The sequence below is a fragment of the Hyla sarda genome, chromosome 1 (genome assembly GCF_029499605.1).
Source record: "Hyla sarda isolate aHylSar1 chromosome 1, aHylSar1.hap1, whole genome shotgun sequence".
Classification (NCBI taxonomy): Eukaryota; Metazoa; Chordata; class Amphibia; order Anura; family Hylidae; genus Hyla; species Hyla sarda.
The window spans coordinates 573,758,355-573,776,252 of NC_079189.1; the positions used below are offsets into that span (position 1 = coordinate 573,758,355).

Genomic DNA, 17,898 nt, shown 5'->3' on the forward strand with positions numbered 1-17,898 from the left:
CCCATTGCCAAACCGGTCATACTGGAGAATGTTGCAGGCATCAGAACGTTTTCCACGGCGTCTACAGACTCTGTTACATCTGTCACATGTGCTCTGTGTGAACCTGCTTTCATCTGTGAAGAGCACAGGGCACCAGTGGTGAATTTGCCAATCTTGGTGTTCACTGGCAAATGCCAAACGTCCTGCACGGTGTTGGGCTGTAAGCACAACCCCCATCTGTGGACGTTGTCTGTTCCATTTGCACAAAAGCATGTGAAATTGTCAATCAGTGTTGCTTCCTGAGTGGACAGGGTGATTTCACAGAAGTGTCATTGACTTGGAGTTACATTGTGTTGTTTAAAGGAGTAGTCCAGTGGTGACTCAGTGGTGAACAACTTATCCCCTATCTTAAGGATAGGGGATAAGTTGCAGATCACGGGGGTCCGACTGCTGGGGCCCCCTGCGATCTCCTGTACGGAGCCCCGACAGCCCGCGGGAAGGGGGCGTGTCGACCTTCGCACGAAGCGGTGGCCAACACGCCCCCTCAATACAACTCTATGGCAGAGCCGAAGCGCTGCCTTCGGCAATCTCCGGCTCTGCCATTGAGATGTATTGAGGGGGCGTGTCTGCCGCCGCTTCATGCGGGGGTCGACACCCGCTATCTGGCCGGAGAGCCGGGGCCCTGTACAGAGAGATCGCAGGGGGCCCCAGCGGTCGGACCCCCCGCAATCTCAAACTTATCCCCTATCCTTAGGATAGAGGATAAGTTTTTCACCACTGGACTACCCCTTTAAGTGTTCCCTTTATTTTTTTGAGCAGTGTATTACTCCAGCTACACCCGATCCCTGCAGCAAATGCACTATTATTAAGGGACGGTCGTGCAAGCTGCGGTGTTATGTGTAAACGTCTGATTAATTGTCGGCCATTAACAGGTTATAACATGAAAGCGAATGAACCTGTTCTACAACCGGCGGCCCAAATGTGAGCGGTGGATCATCTCCACATCACCTACCAGAGGATACACTGGTGCACATTATCCATGCTGTCTGGCCCTTTCATAGAAACTATTTCACTACTTCCGCTTTCACTGCACACCTGCCTCCCACCTGATCCCAGTAGCCATTGTTGTATCACAAGTATTCACACCTGCCCCAGGCTTTCACTGCACATCTATTATGTATCCAGTGCTCAGAGGGGGAGATTTATCAAAACCTGTGCAGAGGAAAAGTGGTGCAGTTGCCCATAGCAACCAATCTGATCGCTTCTTACAATCGTACAGGTACATCTGAAATATAAAAACCAATCTGATTGGTTGCCATGGGCAACTGCACCACTCTTCTACACCGGTTTTGATAAATTTCTACCAAGTGGGTGCACTTAAGGTCTTGTATATGGAAGGCAGTATTAGAGTATAGTAGTTATATTCTTGTAGATAGGGAGCAGTATTATAGTAGTTATATTCTTGTAGATAGGGAGCAGTATTATAGTAGTTATAGTCTTGTATATAGGAGGCAGTATTATAGTAGTTATATTCTTGTATATAGGAGCAGTATTATAGTAGTTATATTCTTGTACATAGGAGGCAGTATTATAGTAGTTATATTCTTGTACATAGGAGGCAGTATTATAGTAGTTATATTCTTGTATATAGTAGCAGTATTATAGTAGTTATATTCTTGTATATAGGAGCAGTATTATAGTAGTTATATTCTTGTACATAGGAGCAGTATTATAGTAGTTATATTCTTGTACATAGGAGCAGTATTATAGTAGTTATATTCTTGTACATAGGAGCAGTATTATAGTAGTTATATTCTTGTACATAGGAGCAGTATTATAGTAGTTATATTCTTGTATATAGGATTAGTATTATAGTATTTCTATTCTTGTACATAGGAGCAGTATTATAGTAGTTATAGTCGTATATAGGAGGCAGTATTATAGTAGTTATATTCTTGTACATATGAGGCAGTATTATAGTAGTTATATTCTTGTACATAGGAGCAGTATTATAGTAGTTATATTCTTGTATATAGGGGATAGTATTATAGTAGTTATATTCTTGTACATAGGAGGCAGTATTATAGTAGTTATATTCTTGTATATAGTAGCAGTATTATAGTAGTTATATTCTTGTATATAGGAGCAGTATTATAGTAGTTATATTCTTGTATATAGGAGGCAGTATTATAGTAGTTATATTCTTGAACATAGGAGCAGTATTATAGTAGTTATATTCTTGTACATAGGAGCAGTATTATAGTAGTTATATTCTTGTATATAGGATTAGTATTATAGTATTTATATTCTTGTACATAGGAGCAGTATTATAGTAGTTATGGTCTTGTATATAGGAGGCAGTATTATAGTATTTATATTCTTGTACATAGGAGCAGTATTATAGTAGTTTTATTCTTGTATATAGGAGCAGTATTATAGTAGTTATATTCTTGTATATAGGGGTAGTATTATAGTAGTTATATTCTTGTAGATAGGGAGCAGTATTATAGTAGTTATAGTCTTGTATATAGGAGGCAGTATTATAGTAGTTATATTCTTGTATATAGGGGCAGTATTATAGTAGTTATATTCTTGTACATAGGGGGCAGCATTATAGTAGTTTTATTCTTGTATATAGGAGGCAGTATTATAGTAGTTATATTCTTGTATATAGGAGCAGTACTATAGTAGTTATATTCTTGTATATAGGGCCAGTATTATAGTATTTGTATTCTTGTACATAGGGGGCAGTATAACAGTAGTTATATTCTTGTATATAGGAGGCAGTATTTTAGTAGTTATATTCTTGTATATAGGAGGCAGTATTTTAGTAGTTATATTCTTGTATATAGGAGGCAGTATTATAGTAGTTATATTCTTGTACATAGGAGGTAGTATTATAGTAGTTATATTCTGGTATATAGGAGCAGTATTATAGTAGTTATATTCTTGTACATATGGGACTGTATTATAGTAGTTATATTCTTGTATATAGGGGGCAATATTATAGTAGTTATGTTCTTGTATATAGGGGGTAGTATTATAGTAGTTATATTCTTGTATATAGGGGGCAGTATTATAGTAGTTATGTTCTTGTACATAGGAGGTAGTATTATAGTAGTTATATTCTTGTATATAGGAGCAGTATTATAGTAGTTATATTCTTGTATATAGGGGGTAGTATTATAGTAGTTATATTCATGTATATAGGGGGCAGTATTATAGTAGTTATGTTCTTGTACATAGGAGGTAGTATTATAGTAGTTATATTCTTGTATATAGGAGACAGTATTATAGTAGTTATATTCTTGTATATAGAAGGCAGTATTATAGTAGTTATATTCTTGTACATAGGAGCAGTATTATAGTAGTTATATTCTTGTACATAGGAGCAGTAGTATAGTATTTATATATATTATATTTATATATATTATAGTAGTTTTATTATATGAAATACTTAAAGGTGTACTCCGGTGAAAAACATTTTTTTTCATATCAACTCGCTCCAGAAAGGCAAAACTAATTTCTAAATTACTTCTATTAAAAAATCTTAATCCTACCAGTTCTTATCAGCTGCTGAATTTGAGTTGTTCGTTTCTGTCTGACCACAGTGCTCTCTGCTGACACCTCTGCCTGTCTCAGGAACTGTCCAGAGCAGGAAAGAGAGTAGGACAGTAAAATACTTCTATTTAAAAACCTTAATCCTTCCAGTACTTATCAGCTGCTGTGAACTTTTCTTTGTAAATTTCTCTTCAGTCTGACCACAGTGCACTCTGCTGACACCTCTGTCCATGTCAGGAACTATGCAGAGCAGGAGAGTTAACAACCTTAACTTAACTTAACTTCAGAAGCTCATAAGTACTGAAAGGATTAAGATTTTTTAATAGAAGTAATTTACAAATCTGTTTAACTTTCTGGAGCCAGTTCATATTTAAAAAAAAGTTTTTTCCTGGATAACCCCTTTAAGAGAACAAGAGGAATAAAAGCCAGGCTATGTTCTAATCCCCTGTTTCCCAATCAGGGTGCCTCCAGCTGTTGCAAAACTACAACTCCCAGCATGCCTGGACAGCCGAAGGCTGTCCGGGCATGCTGGGAGTTGTAGTTTTGCAACAGCTGAAGGCACCCTGGTTGGGAAACACTGTTCTGCGAAGTCGGAGCTCTGCACAGTCAGCAGCACATCGGCGGATGCAGAACCTGAGCTCATTACACTGAATTTTAAACGGAAGCTCCTGGGAAAATGACTTAAGTAGCAATTCCCTAAAGGGACAATGGGGAAGATTTATCAAAATCTGTCCAGAGGAAAAGTTGCTGAGTTGCCCATAGCAACCAATCAGATCGCTTCTCAACGCTAATTTCGCAGGCATTATAAAATCTGCGTATTTACAGCGTATTTTACGCTGCGGATCCGCCGCTGAAGGACCACTGTATGCTGCCTTTACATGTGCCTGCTCGGACCGACAATACGCCGCTACGTGAAGACACACTGAAGCGATGTGCGAGTAGCTGCGCATGCGCCGTTAACTCACACACAACGGGGCTGTTCCCCCTGCTCTATGAGCTAGGCCGAGAGCTGCCGCGATGTGCGAGTATACTGCGCATGCGCACGGCGACTCGCACATCGCAAGGTGTCTACTAGTAGCGTTGTATTGCCGCTCCGAGCAGGCACATGTAAAGGCAGCATACAGAGGTCCTTCAGTGGCGGATCCGCAGCGTAAAATACATGTGGAAAATCCGCTCGTCTGAACGTACCCTAAAGCTGTAAGGAAGCTTCAGTCCAGTCACTCATTAGGGGAGATATATCAAAGCCTGTGCAGAGAAAAGTGTCCCAGTTGCCCATAGCAACCAATCAGATCGCTTCTTTCATTTTTAAAGAGATCTATAAAAAATGAAAGAAGCAATCCGATTGGTTGCTATGGGCAACTGGGCAATTTTTCCTCTGCGCAGTTTTTGATAAATCTCCCTCATTGTGGTGGAACATGTTGCCATTAGAGTTGAGCAAACTTACAGTAAATTCGATTCGTCACGAACTTCTCGGCTCGGCAGTTGATGACTTATCCTGCATAAATTAGTTCAGCTTTCAGGTGCTCCCGTGGGCTGGAAAAGGTGGAAACAGTCCTAGGAAAGAGTCTCCTAGGACTGTATCCACCTTTTCCAGCCCACGGGAGCACCGGAAAGCTGAACTCATTTATGCAGGATAAGTCATCAACTTCCGAGCCGAGCAGTTCGTGAAGTTACGAGAAGTTACTGTAAGTTCGCTCATCTCTAGTTGCCATTTCACAAAGGTTAGGAGCAGATCTCATAATGTCATTTGGATTCCAATCAACGTTCAAGATCTCCGCTTGCTGTCAGTGAACGGAAACATCTCTGTTTACAACCGGAGCCTAACAACCTGTCCTGACCTATTGTAGCAAACTCTCATCTGTAAGGCCATGTTCACACAACGGAATTTCTGAGCAGAATCCGGTGTCTGTTTGGTAATTGTGTGCAATGCTCTCAATGGGATTCCGCTACACTGTGCACATGGTGGAATTTCCGTGGAAGATGATTCCGGCCTCAGCACAATTAATTGACATGTCAAGTCTTTACGAAGAGTACACTTAGAAATGCATTGTTGTCTATGGAGACAGCGGATTTCCGATCCTATCGATTTGTATTGAAGAACTGGGAGGAAAAACATGTATTTTTCTGGTGTTTTTCAACCTATAGAAATCTACGGAAGAAAAAAAAAAAAAAAGGCCACAATTCTTGGGGAAAAAAAATCACCATACCCAGAGCATGTTGAGGTCACTGAGCCTAACAACGCCACTGAGGCCAGGATTCCACACAAACTTTGGATAAAAAGAAAACTGCCCCCTCATTTAAAAATAAATAAATAAATAAATAAAATGTGGTTTTAGTATAGAGGTTTTTTTCTTTGGTATTTTATCTTCTGCTTTTTTTCACAAGGTCTGCTGGAATAGTGATGGAATTTTAGCAAAATTCTCTGTTCTCATAACACAGAATTCTGCAGAAATTCATAGCCCCATTGACTTCAATGGGTTGTCACCACACAATTCCGCAAAGTTAAAGAATGATCTTATAATTTTGCAGGATTGGGACAGCGGAATCCCATTAAAGTCTACAATCAAAAGATTTCAATCTGAACATGGTTTAAGGGTGAAAAAAAACAACAACAAAAAAAAACTTTTGCTTGGGTTTGGCGTTTTTTTTATACTTCCCTACTGACTCCTAGCTAACGCAGTGTTTTTGGCGCAAAAAGCATTTTCTATTGGCGCTTTTTACAAAACTTGACGGAGCTGGACAGAGATTTTGTAACTCTCCAACATGTGCGACCTTTCCCCGTGATTACTGACAGCCATAATATAAAGGCATTACGTAATCTTCTCTTTCGGAACAACATAATGTCATTTATGATTACAGGTAAAACAGGTTAAAAAGGTGTTTGAAAAAGGAAAAACGTATCATCATAGATAAAGCGGAGGCGTTACCCATAGCAACCAATGGGCAACTTCTCCCCGTTTCATTTGTTTTTATTTTCTGTTTTTTTATTGAAAATGCTTTATTAGTAATCAACTATCATCTACATCAGTGGTTCTCAACCGTCCTAATGCCGGGACCCTTATGCCGGACTAACTCTCAGCATGTAGGCTGTCAGGGCAGGGCCAGCTGGGAGTTGTAGTTACAGATCTCTGGTCTAGACAGACAGGTGATGGCAGGAAATGTGTATTCAAATCAATGCACCTTCCTTCCTGGATGCAATAAACAGGACAAAGATCGATCACATGGTACGCACAAGTGTTGAGATCATAGATACCTATGAGTGGCCCAAATATAGACAGGTGACATGTATGAGTGACCCCAATATAGACAGGTGACACGTAAGAGTGACCCCAATATAGACAGGTGACATGAATGAGTGACCCCAATATAGACAGGTGACATGTATGAGTGACCCCAATATAGACAGGTGACACGTAAGAGTGATCCTAATATAGACAGGTGACATGTATGAGTGACCCCAATATAGACAGGTGACATGAATGAGTGACCCCAATATAGACAGGTGACATGTATGAGTGACCCCAATATAGACAGGTGACATGAATGAGTGACCCCAATATAGACAGGTGACATGTATGAGTGACCCCAATATAGACAGGTGACATGTATGAGTGACCCCCAATATAGACAGGTGACATGAATGAGTGACCCCAATATAGACAGGTGACATGTATGAGTGACCCCAATATAGACAGGTGACATGTATGAGTGACCCCAATATAGACAGGTGACATGAATGAGTGACCCCAATATAGACAGGTGACATGTATGAGTGACCCCAATATAGACAGGTGACATGTATGAGTGACCCCAATATAGACAGGTGACATGAATGAGTGACCCCAATATAGACAGGTGACATGTATGAGTGACCCCAATATAGACAGGTGACATGTATGAGTGACCCCAATAAAGACAGGTGACATGAATGAGTGACCCCAATAGAAACAGGTGACATGTATGAGTGACCCCAATATAGACAGGTGACATGTAAGAGTGATCCCAATGTAGAGAAGTAACATGTATGAGTCACCCCAAAATTAATGGCTGCCATGTCACAGGCATAAGTGACAGCAATATAAAACAAATGACATGTGAGTGACTACAGCACAGGTAGGTGACACGAGTAACCCCAGTATATACAGTTGACACATATTGGTGACCTGAATAGAGATAGAAGAGACATATTTTCCCACCCAGTATACAAAAAGACATGTATAGTCCATAAGTGACCACGGTATGAACAGGTGACATGTATGAGTGACCACAGTATGAACAGGTGACATGTATGAATGACCACAGTATGAACAGGTCACATGTATGAGTGACCCCAGTATATACAGGTGACATGTATGAGTGACCACAGTATGAACAGGTTACATGTATGAGTGACCACAGTGTATACAGGTGACATGTATGAGTGACCACAGTATATACAGGTGACATGTATGAGTGACCCCAGTATATACAGGTGACATGTATGAGTGACCCCAGTATATACAGGTGACATGTATGAGTGACCCCAGTATATACAGGTGACATGTATGAGTGACCCCAGTATATACAGGTGACATGTATGAGTGACCCCAGTATATACAGGCGACATGTATGAGTGACCCCAGTATATACAGGTGACATGTATGAGTGACCACAGTATGAACAGGTGACATGTATGAGTGACCACAGTGTATACAGGTGACATGTATGAGTGACCACAGTATATACAGGTGACATGTATGAGTGACCCCAGTATATACAGGTGACATGTATGAGTGACCCCAGTATATACAGGTGACAAGTATGAGTGACCCCAGTATATACAGGTGACATGTATGAGTGACCCCAGTATATACAGGCGACATGTATGAGTGACCCCAGTATATACAGGTGACATGTATGAGTGACCACAGTATGAACAGGTGACATGTATGAGTGACCACAGTATGAACAGGTGACATGTATGAGTGACCACAGTATGAACAGGTGACATGTATGAGTGACCACAGTATGAACAGGTGACATGTATGAGTGACCCCAGTATATACAGGTGACATGTATAAGTGACCCCAGTATATACAGGTGACATGTATAAGTGACCCTAGCATATACAGGTGACATGTATGAGTGACCAAAGTATGAACAGGTCACATGTATGAGTGACCCAAGTATATACAGGTGACATGTATGAGTGACCACAGTATGAACAGGTTACATGTATGAGTGACCACAGTGTATACAGGTGACATGTATGAGTGACCACAGTATATACAGGTGACATGTATGAGTGATCCCAGTATATACAGGTGATATGTATGAGTGACCCCAGTATATACAGGTGACATGTATGAGTGACCACAGTATGAACAGGTGACATGTATGAGTGACCCCAGTATATACAGGTGACATGTATAAGTGACCCCAGTATATACAGGTGACATGTATAAGTGACCCCAGTATATACAGGTGACATGTATAAGTGACCCTAGTATATACAGGTGACATGTATGAGTGACCAAAGTATGAACAGGTCACATGTATGAGTGACCCCAGTATATACAGGTGACATGTATGAGTGACCACAGTATGAACAGGTTACATGTATGAGTGACCACAGTGTATACAGGTGACATGTATGAGTGACCACAGTATATACAGGTGACATGTATGAGTGACCCCAGTATATACAGGTGACATGTATGAGTGACCCCAGTATATACAGGTGACATGTATAAGTGACCCTAGTATATACAGGTGACATGTATGAATGACCAAAGTATGAACAGGTGACATGTATAAGTGACCACAGTATGAACAGTATGTGACCACAGTATGAACAATGACCACAGTATGAACAAATATGAGTGACCACAGTATGAACAGGTGACATGTATGAGTGACCCCAGAAAATACAGGTGACATGTATGAGACACATAAATGAATATACTGCCCATCACTATACGTCATACATAATCACAACAAATATAAAGGTGACGCATATTGCCAGTGAACACAGCATCATATCACCAGTACAGCCAGTTCGGACAGCATCGGATCACCAGTACAGCCAGTGCGGACAGCATCGGATCACTAGTACAGCCAGTGTGGACAGCATTAAATCACCAGTGCAGCCAGTGTACACAGCATCATATAACCAGTACAGCCAGTGCGAACAGCATCGGATCACTAGTACAGCCAGTGTACACAGCATCATATAACCAGTACAGCCAGTGCGGACAGCATCGGATCACTAGTACAGCCAGTGTGGACAGCATTAAATCACCAGTACAGCCAGTGCGGACAGCATCATATAACCAGAACAGCCAGTGCGGACAGCATCATATAACCAGAACAGCCAGTGCGGACAGCATCAAATCACTAGTACAGCCAGTGTACACAGCATCATATAACCAGTACAGCCAGTGTGGACAGCATTAAATCACCAGTACAGCCAGTGTGGACAGCATCAGATCACTAGTAGAGCCAGTGTACACAGCATCATATAACCAGTACAGCCAGTGTACACAGCATCATATAACCAGTACAGCCAGTGTACACAGCATCATATAACCAGTACAGCCAGTGTACACAGCATCATATAACCAGTACAGCCAGTGCGGACAGCATCGGATCACTAGTACAGCCAGTGTACACAGCATCATATAACCAGTACAGCCAGTGTGGACAGCATTAAATCACCAGTACAGCCAGTGTGGACAGCATCAGATCACTAGTACAGCCAGTGTACACAGCATCATATAACCAGTACAGCCAGTGTACACAGCATCATATAACCAGTACAGCCAGTGTACACAGCATCATATAACCAGTACAGCCAGTGCGGACAGCATCGGATCACTAGTACAGCCAGTGCGGACAGCATCGGATCACTAGTACAGCCAGTGTACACAGCATCATATAACCAGTACAGCCAGTGTGGACAGCATCTGATCACCAGTACAGCCAGTGTACACAGCATCATATAACCAGTACAGCCAGTGTGGACAGCATTAAATCACCAGTACAGCCAGTGTGGACAGCATCAGATCACTAGTAGAGCCAGTGTACACAGCATCATATAACCAGTACAGCCAGTGTACACAGCATCATATAACCAGTACAGCCAGTGTACACAGCATCATATAACCAGTACAGCCAGTGTACACAGCATCATATAACCAGTACAGCCAGTGCGGACAGCATCGGATCACTAGTACAGCCAGTGTACACAGCATCATATAACCAGTACAGCCAGTGTGGACAGCATTAAATCACCAGTACAGCCAGTGTGGACAGCATCAGATCACTAGTACAGCCAGTGTACACAGCATCATATAACCAGTACAGCCAGTGTACACAGCATCATATAACCAGTACAGCCAGTGTACACAGCATCATATAACCAGTACAGCCAGTGCGGACAGCATCGGATCACTAGTACAGCCAGTGCGGACAGCATCGGATCACTAGTACAGCCAGTGTACACAGCATCATATAACCAGTACAGCCAGTGTGGACAGCCTCTGATCACCAGTACAGCCAGTGTACACAGCATCATATAACCAGTACAGCCAGTGCGGACAGCATCAGATCACTAGTACAGCCAGTGTACACAGCATCATATAACCAGTACAGCCAGTGCGGACAGCATCATATCACTAGTACAGTGTGTGAACTATCATATCACCAGTTCAGCCAAGGTGACAGCTCTATATGATCAGTGTTAGCAGTGTCCCCAATACAGCCAGTAAATCACCAGAAAAGCCAGTGTGTCCACCAGTCATGCCCATCATGCCATCAGTACAGCCAGTGTACCCTGCATCATATCAACACCAGTGGAGCCAGTGCATCACTATATCATCAGTACAGTCAGTATACCAGTATACCGAGCAGTATCCCCCCAAGCACAGCCAGTGTGACAGCTCTACATGACCAGTGCTAGCAGTGTACACAGTACAACCAGTGTATGACCAGTGACCCCAGTATAGCCACTATAAGACCAGTGTGCCCAGTACAGCCGGTGTATGACCAGTGCCCCAATACAGCCGCTGTATGACCAGTGCTAGCAGTGTACCCAGTACAGCCAGTATATGACCAGTGTGCCCTGTACAGCCGGTGTATGACCAGTGTGCCCTGTACAGCCGGTGTATGACCAGTGTCCCCAGTACATCCGGTGTATGACCAGTGTCCCCAGTACATCCGGTGTATGACCAGTGTCCCCAGTACAGCCGGTGTATGACCAGTGTCCCCAGTACAGCCGGTGTATGACCAGTGTCCCCAGTACAGCCGGTGTATGACCAGTGCCCCCAGTACAGCCGGTGTATGACCAGTGCCCCCAGTACAGCCGGTGTATGACCAGTGTCCCCAGTACAGCCGGTGTATGACCAGTGCCCCCAGTACAGCCGGTGTATGACCAGTGCCCCCAGTACAGCCGGTGTATGACCAGTGCCCCCAGTACAGCCGGTGTATGACCAGTGCCCCCAGTACAGCCGGTGTATGACCAGTGCCCCCAGTACAGCCGGTGTATGACCAGTGCCCCCAGTACAGCCGGTGTATGACCAGTGCCCCCAGTACAGCCGGTGTATGACCAGTGCCCCCAGTACAGCCGGTGTATGACCAGTGCCCCCAGTACAGCCGGTGTATGACCAGTGCCCCCAGTACAGCCGGTGTATGACCAGTGCCCCCAGTACAGCAGCTAGTAGTGCCCCCAGTACAGTAGGTGTATGACCAGTGCCCCCAGTACAGCAGGTGTATGGCCAGTGCCCCCAGTACAGCAGGTGTATGGCCAGTGCCCCCAGTACAGCAGGTGTATGGCCAGTGCCCCCAGTACAGCAGGTGTATGGCCAGTGCCCCCAGTACAGCAGGTGTATGACCAGTGCCCCCAGTACAGCAGGTGTATGACCAGTGCCCCCAGTACAGCAGCTAGCAGTGTCTCCAAAACAGCCAGAAAAGGACCAGTGTCACCAGTCCAGCCAGTATATGACCAGTGCCCTCAGTCCAGCCAGTATATGACCAGTGTCCTCAGTCCAGCCAGTATATGACCAATGCCCCCAGTCCAGCCAGTGGATGACCAGTGCCCTCAGTACAGCCAGTATATGACCAGTGCCCCCAGTCCAGGCAGTATATGACCAGTGCCCCCAGTCCAGGCAGTATATGACCAGTGCCCCCAGTCCAGGCAGTATATGACCAGTGCCCCCAGTTCAGCCAGTAGATGACCAGTGCCCCCAGTCCAGGCAGTATATGACCAGTGCCCCCAGTCCAGGCAGTATATGACCAGTGCCCCCAGTCCAGCCAGTAGATGACCAGTGCCCTCAGTCCAGCCAGTATATGACCAGTGCCCCCAGTCCAGGCAGTATATGACCAGTGCCCTCAGTCCAGCCAGTATATGACCAGTGCCCCCAGTCCAGGCAGTATATGACCAGTGCCCCCAGTCCAGCCAGTATATGACCAGTGCCCCCAGTCCAGCCAGTAGATGACCAGTGTCACCAGTAAGGCCAGGTGGCCCGGCACTAGGTCACCTGGACATGAAGTAGTCGCCCTCAGGACTCACCCGGGTGTAGAGCTCGTACACGGACATGATGTCTCCGGGCTCGGGTCACAGGGCGCTCTCCATGGGGTGATCCGGGCTCCGCCGCTGCCGGCGACCTTTACTTCCCAGTCCCGGCAGTGAGTAATCCCGGGCTCCTGCCGCCTCCTCCAGCCACTGGCTCCACCTTACGCCGCTCCCTGCACAGGTATGGGAGGAGAGCAGCTCCCAGCAGTGTGCACAGCGCACACTGTAACGACACTTCACCTCACTAAACTCCCCGCGCTTCATACACACTGTACACTACACTGTAACGACACCTCTCCTCACTAAACTCACCGCGCTTCATACACACTGTACACTACACTGTAACGACACCGCTCCTCACTAAACTCACCGCGCTTCATACACACTGCACACTACACTGTAACGACACCTCACCTCACTAAACTCACCATGCTTCATACACACTGCACACTACACTGTAACGACACCTCACTAAATTGCACACTACACTGTAACGACACCGCTCCTCACTAAACTCACCGCGCTTCATACACACTGCACACTACACTGTAACGACACCTCACCTCACTAAACTCACCATGCTTCATACACACTGCACACTACACTGTAACGACACCTCACTAAATTGCACACTACACTGTAACGACACCGCTCCTCACTAAACTCACCGCGCTTCATACACACTGTACACTACACTGTAACGACACAGCTCCTCACTAAACTCACTGCGCTTCATACACACTGCACACTACACTACATACACATCACACTGTAACGACACAGCTCCTCACTGAACTCACTGCGCTTCATACACACTGCACACTACACTGCATACACATCACACTGTAACGACACCGCTCCTCACTAAACTCACTGCGCTTCATACACACTGCACACTACACTGCATACACATCACACTGTAACAACACTGCTCCTCACTAAACTCCCCGCGCTTCATACACACTGTACACTACACTGTAACGACACCGCTCCTCACTAAACTCACTGCGCTTCATACACACTGCACACTACACTGCATACACATCACACTGTAACGACACCTCACCTCACTTAACTCACCGCGCTTCATACACACTGCACACTACACTGCATACACATCACACTGTAACGACACCGCTCCTCACTTAACTCACCGCGCTTCATACACACTGCACACTACACTGCATACACATCACACTGTAAAGACACCGCTCCTCACTAAACTCACCGCGCTTCATACACACTGCACACTACACTACATACACATCACACTGTAACAACACAGCTCCTCACTGAACTCACTGCGCTTCATACACACTGCACACTACACTGCATACACATCACACTGTAACGACACCGCTCCTCACTAAACTCACTGCGCTTCATACACACTGCACACTACACTGCATACACATCACACTGTAACAACACTGCTCCTCACTAAACTCACCGCGCTTCATACACACTGTACACTACACTGTAAAGACACCGCTCCTCACTAAACTCCCCGCGCTTCATACACACTGTACACTACACTGTAACGACACCGCTCCTCACTAAACTCACTGCGCTTCATACACACTGCACACTACACTGCATACACATCACACTGTAACGACACCGCTCCTCACTAAACTCACCGCGCTTCATACACACTGTACACTACACTACATACACATCACACTGTAACGACACCGCTCCTCACTAAACTCACCTCTCTTCATACACACTGCACTGTAACGACACCGCTCCTCACTAAACTCACCGCGCTTCATACACACTGTACACTACACTACATACACATCACACTGTAACGACACCGCTCCTCACTAAACTCACCACGCTTACTGCACACTACACTGCATACACATCACACTGCACACTACACTGCATACACATCACACTGTAACGACACCGCTCCTCACTAAACTCACCGCGCTTACTGCACACTACACTGCATACACATCACACTGCATACACATCACACTGTAACGACACCTCACCTCACTTAACTCACCGCACTTCATACACACTGCACACTACACTGCATACACATCAAACTGCACACTACACTGCATACACATCACACTGTAATGACTAGTGTTGCTCGCGAATATTCGCAATTCGAATATTATTCGCGAATATCGCATATTCGCAAATTTCGCGAATATAGCGCTATATATTCGTAATTACGAATATTCGTTTTTTTTTTTTTCTTCACAGTACACATCACAGTGATCACCCCTCTCTGCTTCCAGCTTGTGTGGTGTAAAGAAGGCTCTAATACTACTGTGTGAGACTGGCGTGCGAAAATTCGCATATGCGAAGTTTCGCGCGTGTTGATTTTGTATGGGCCAATATTCACTCATGTTAATTTTCGCATACGCGAAGTTTCGCATATGCGGAAATAAAACGAGAATATGCGAATATTCGCGAATATATGACGAATATTCGTCCATATATTCGCGAATATTCGCGAATTCGAATATGGCCTATGCCGCTCAACACTAGTAATGACACCTCACCTCACTTAACTCACCGCACTTCATACACACTGCACACTACATTACATACACATCACACTGTAACGACACCGCTCCTCACTAAACTCACCGCGCTTCATACACACATCACACTGTAACGACACCGCTCCTCACTAAACTCACCGCGCTTCATACACACTGCACACTACACTGCATACACATCACACTGCACACTACACTGCATACACATCACACTGTAACGACACCGCTCCTCACTAAACTCACCGCGCTTCATACACACTGCACATTACTGCGCTTCATACACATCACCTTCTAATCACACTGCACATTGTAATGTATACAGAACTCACCGCCACTACACTGCACATTGTAATGTATACAGAACTCACCGTGACTACACTGCACATTGTAATGTATACAGAACTCACCGCCACTACACTGCACATTGTAATGTATACAGAACTCACCGTGACTACACTGCACATTGTAATGTATACAGAACTCACCGCGACTACACTGCACATTGTAATGTATACAGAACTCACCGCGATTACACTGCACATTGTAATGTATAATGTATACAGAACTCACCGCGACTACACTGCACATTGTAATGTATACAGAACTCACCGCGACTACACTGCACATTGTAATGTATACAGAACTCACCACGACTACACTACACATTGTAATGCATACAGAAATCACTGCGACTACACTGCACATTGTAATGTATACAGAACTCACCGCGACTACACTGCACATTGTAATGTATACAGAACTCACCGCGACTACACTGCACATTGTACTGTATACAGAACTCATCACGACTACACTGCACATTGTAATGTATACAGAACTCACCGTGACTACACTACACATACACATCACACTGTAACGACACCGCTCCTCACTAAACTCACCGCGCTTCATACACACATCACACTGTAACGACACCGCTCCTCACTAAACTCACCGCGCTTCATACACACTGCACACTACACTGCATACACATCACACTGCACACTACACTGCATACACATCACACTGTAACGACACCGCTCCTCACTAAACTCACCGCGCTTCATACACACTGCACATTACTGCGCTTCATACACATCACCTTCTAATCACACTGCACATTGTAATGTATACAGAACTCACCGCCACTACACTGCACATTGTAATGTATACAGAACTCACCGTGACTACACTGCACATTGTAATGTATACAGAACTCACCGCCACTACACTGCACATTGTAATGTATACAGAACTCACCGTGACTACACTGCACATTGTAATGTATACAGAACTCACCGCGACTACACTGCACATTGTAATGTATACAGAACTCACCGCGATTACACTGCACATTGTAATGTATAATGTATACAGAACTCACCGCGACTACACTGCACATTGTAATGTATACAGAACTCACCGCGACTACACTGCACATTGTAATGTATACAGAACTCACCACGACTACACTACACATTGTAATGCATACAGAAATCACTGCGACTACACTGCACATTGTAATGTATACAGAACTCACCGCGACTACACTGCACATTGTAATGTATACAGAACTCACCGCGACTACACTGCACATTGTACTGTATACAGAACTCATCACGACTACACTGCACATTGTAATGTATACAGAACTCACCGTGACTACACTGCACATTGTAATGTATATGTCACGATGCCGGCTGGCAGGTAGTGGATCCTCTGTGCCAGAGAGGGATTGGCGTGGACCGTGCTAGTGGATCGGTTCTAAGTCACTACTGGTTTTCACCAGAGCCCGCCGCAAAGCGGGATGGTCTTGCTGCGGCGGTAGTGACCAGGTCGTATCCACTAGCAACGGCTCAACCTCTCTGACTGCTGAAGATAGGCGCGGTACAAGGGAGTAGACAGAAGCAAGGTCGGACGTAGCAGAAGGTCGGGGCAGGCAGCAAGGATCGTAGTCGGGGGCAACGGCAGGAGGTCTGGAACACAGGCTAGGAACACACAAGGAAACGCTTTCACTGGCACAATGGCAACAAGATCCGGCGAGGGAGTGAAGGGGAAGTGAGGTATAAATAGGGAGTGCACAGGTGAACACACTAATTGGAACCACTGCGCCAATCAGCGGCGCAGTGGCCCTTTAAATCGCAGAGACCCGGCGCGCGCGCGCCCTAGGGAGCGGGGCCGCGCGCGCCGGGACAGGACAGACGGAGAGCGAGTCAGGTACGGGAGCCGGGATGCGCATCGCGAGCGGGCGCTACCCGCATCGCGAATCGCATCCCGGCTGGA

The 17,898-nt window shown here is 45.0% G+C and overlaps 2 protein-coding genes across 3 annotated transcripts in view; one reads left to right on the forward strand and one right to left on the reverse strand.

Annotated features, from left to right (window-relative positions):
• The window catches only part of MYO5B (myosin VB), a 305,150-nt gene extending 291,893 nt beyond the window's left edge, over window positions 1–13,257 (reverse strand). For both annotated transcript variants that reach the window (XM_056543976.1, XM_056543982.1), the window contains exon 1: window positions 13,088–13,257. In XM_056543976.1, the coding sequence (XP_056399951.1) occupies window positions 13,088–13,114 (27 nt within the window). In that variant the 5' untranslated portion in view covers window positions 13,115–13,257. The remainder of the gene's footprint in view (window positions 1–13,087) is intronic.
• LOC130294379 (tetraspanin-36-like) overlaps window positions 13,137–17,898 on the forward strand; it is an 88,875-nt gene continuing 84,113 nt past the window's right edge. The window contains exon 1 of the mRNA XM_056544102.1: window positions 13,137–13,271. The gene's annotated coding sequence lies outside the window, so the exon portion shown is untranslated. The remainder of the gene's footprint in view (window positions 13,272–17,898) is intronic.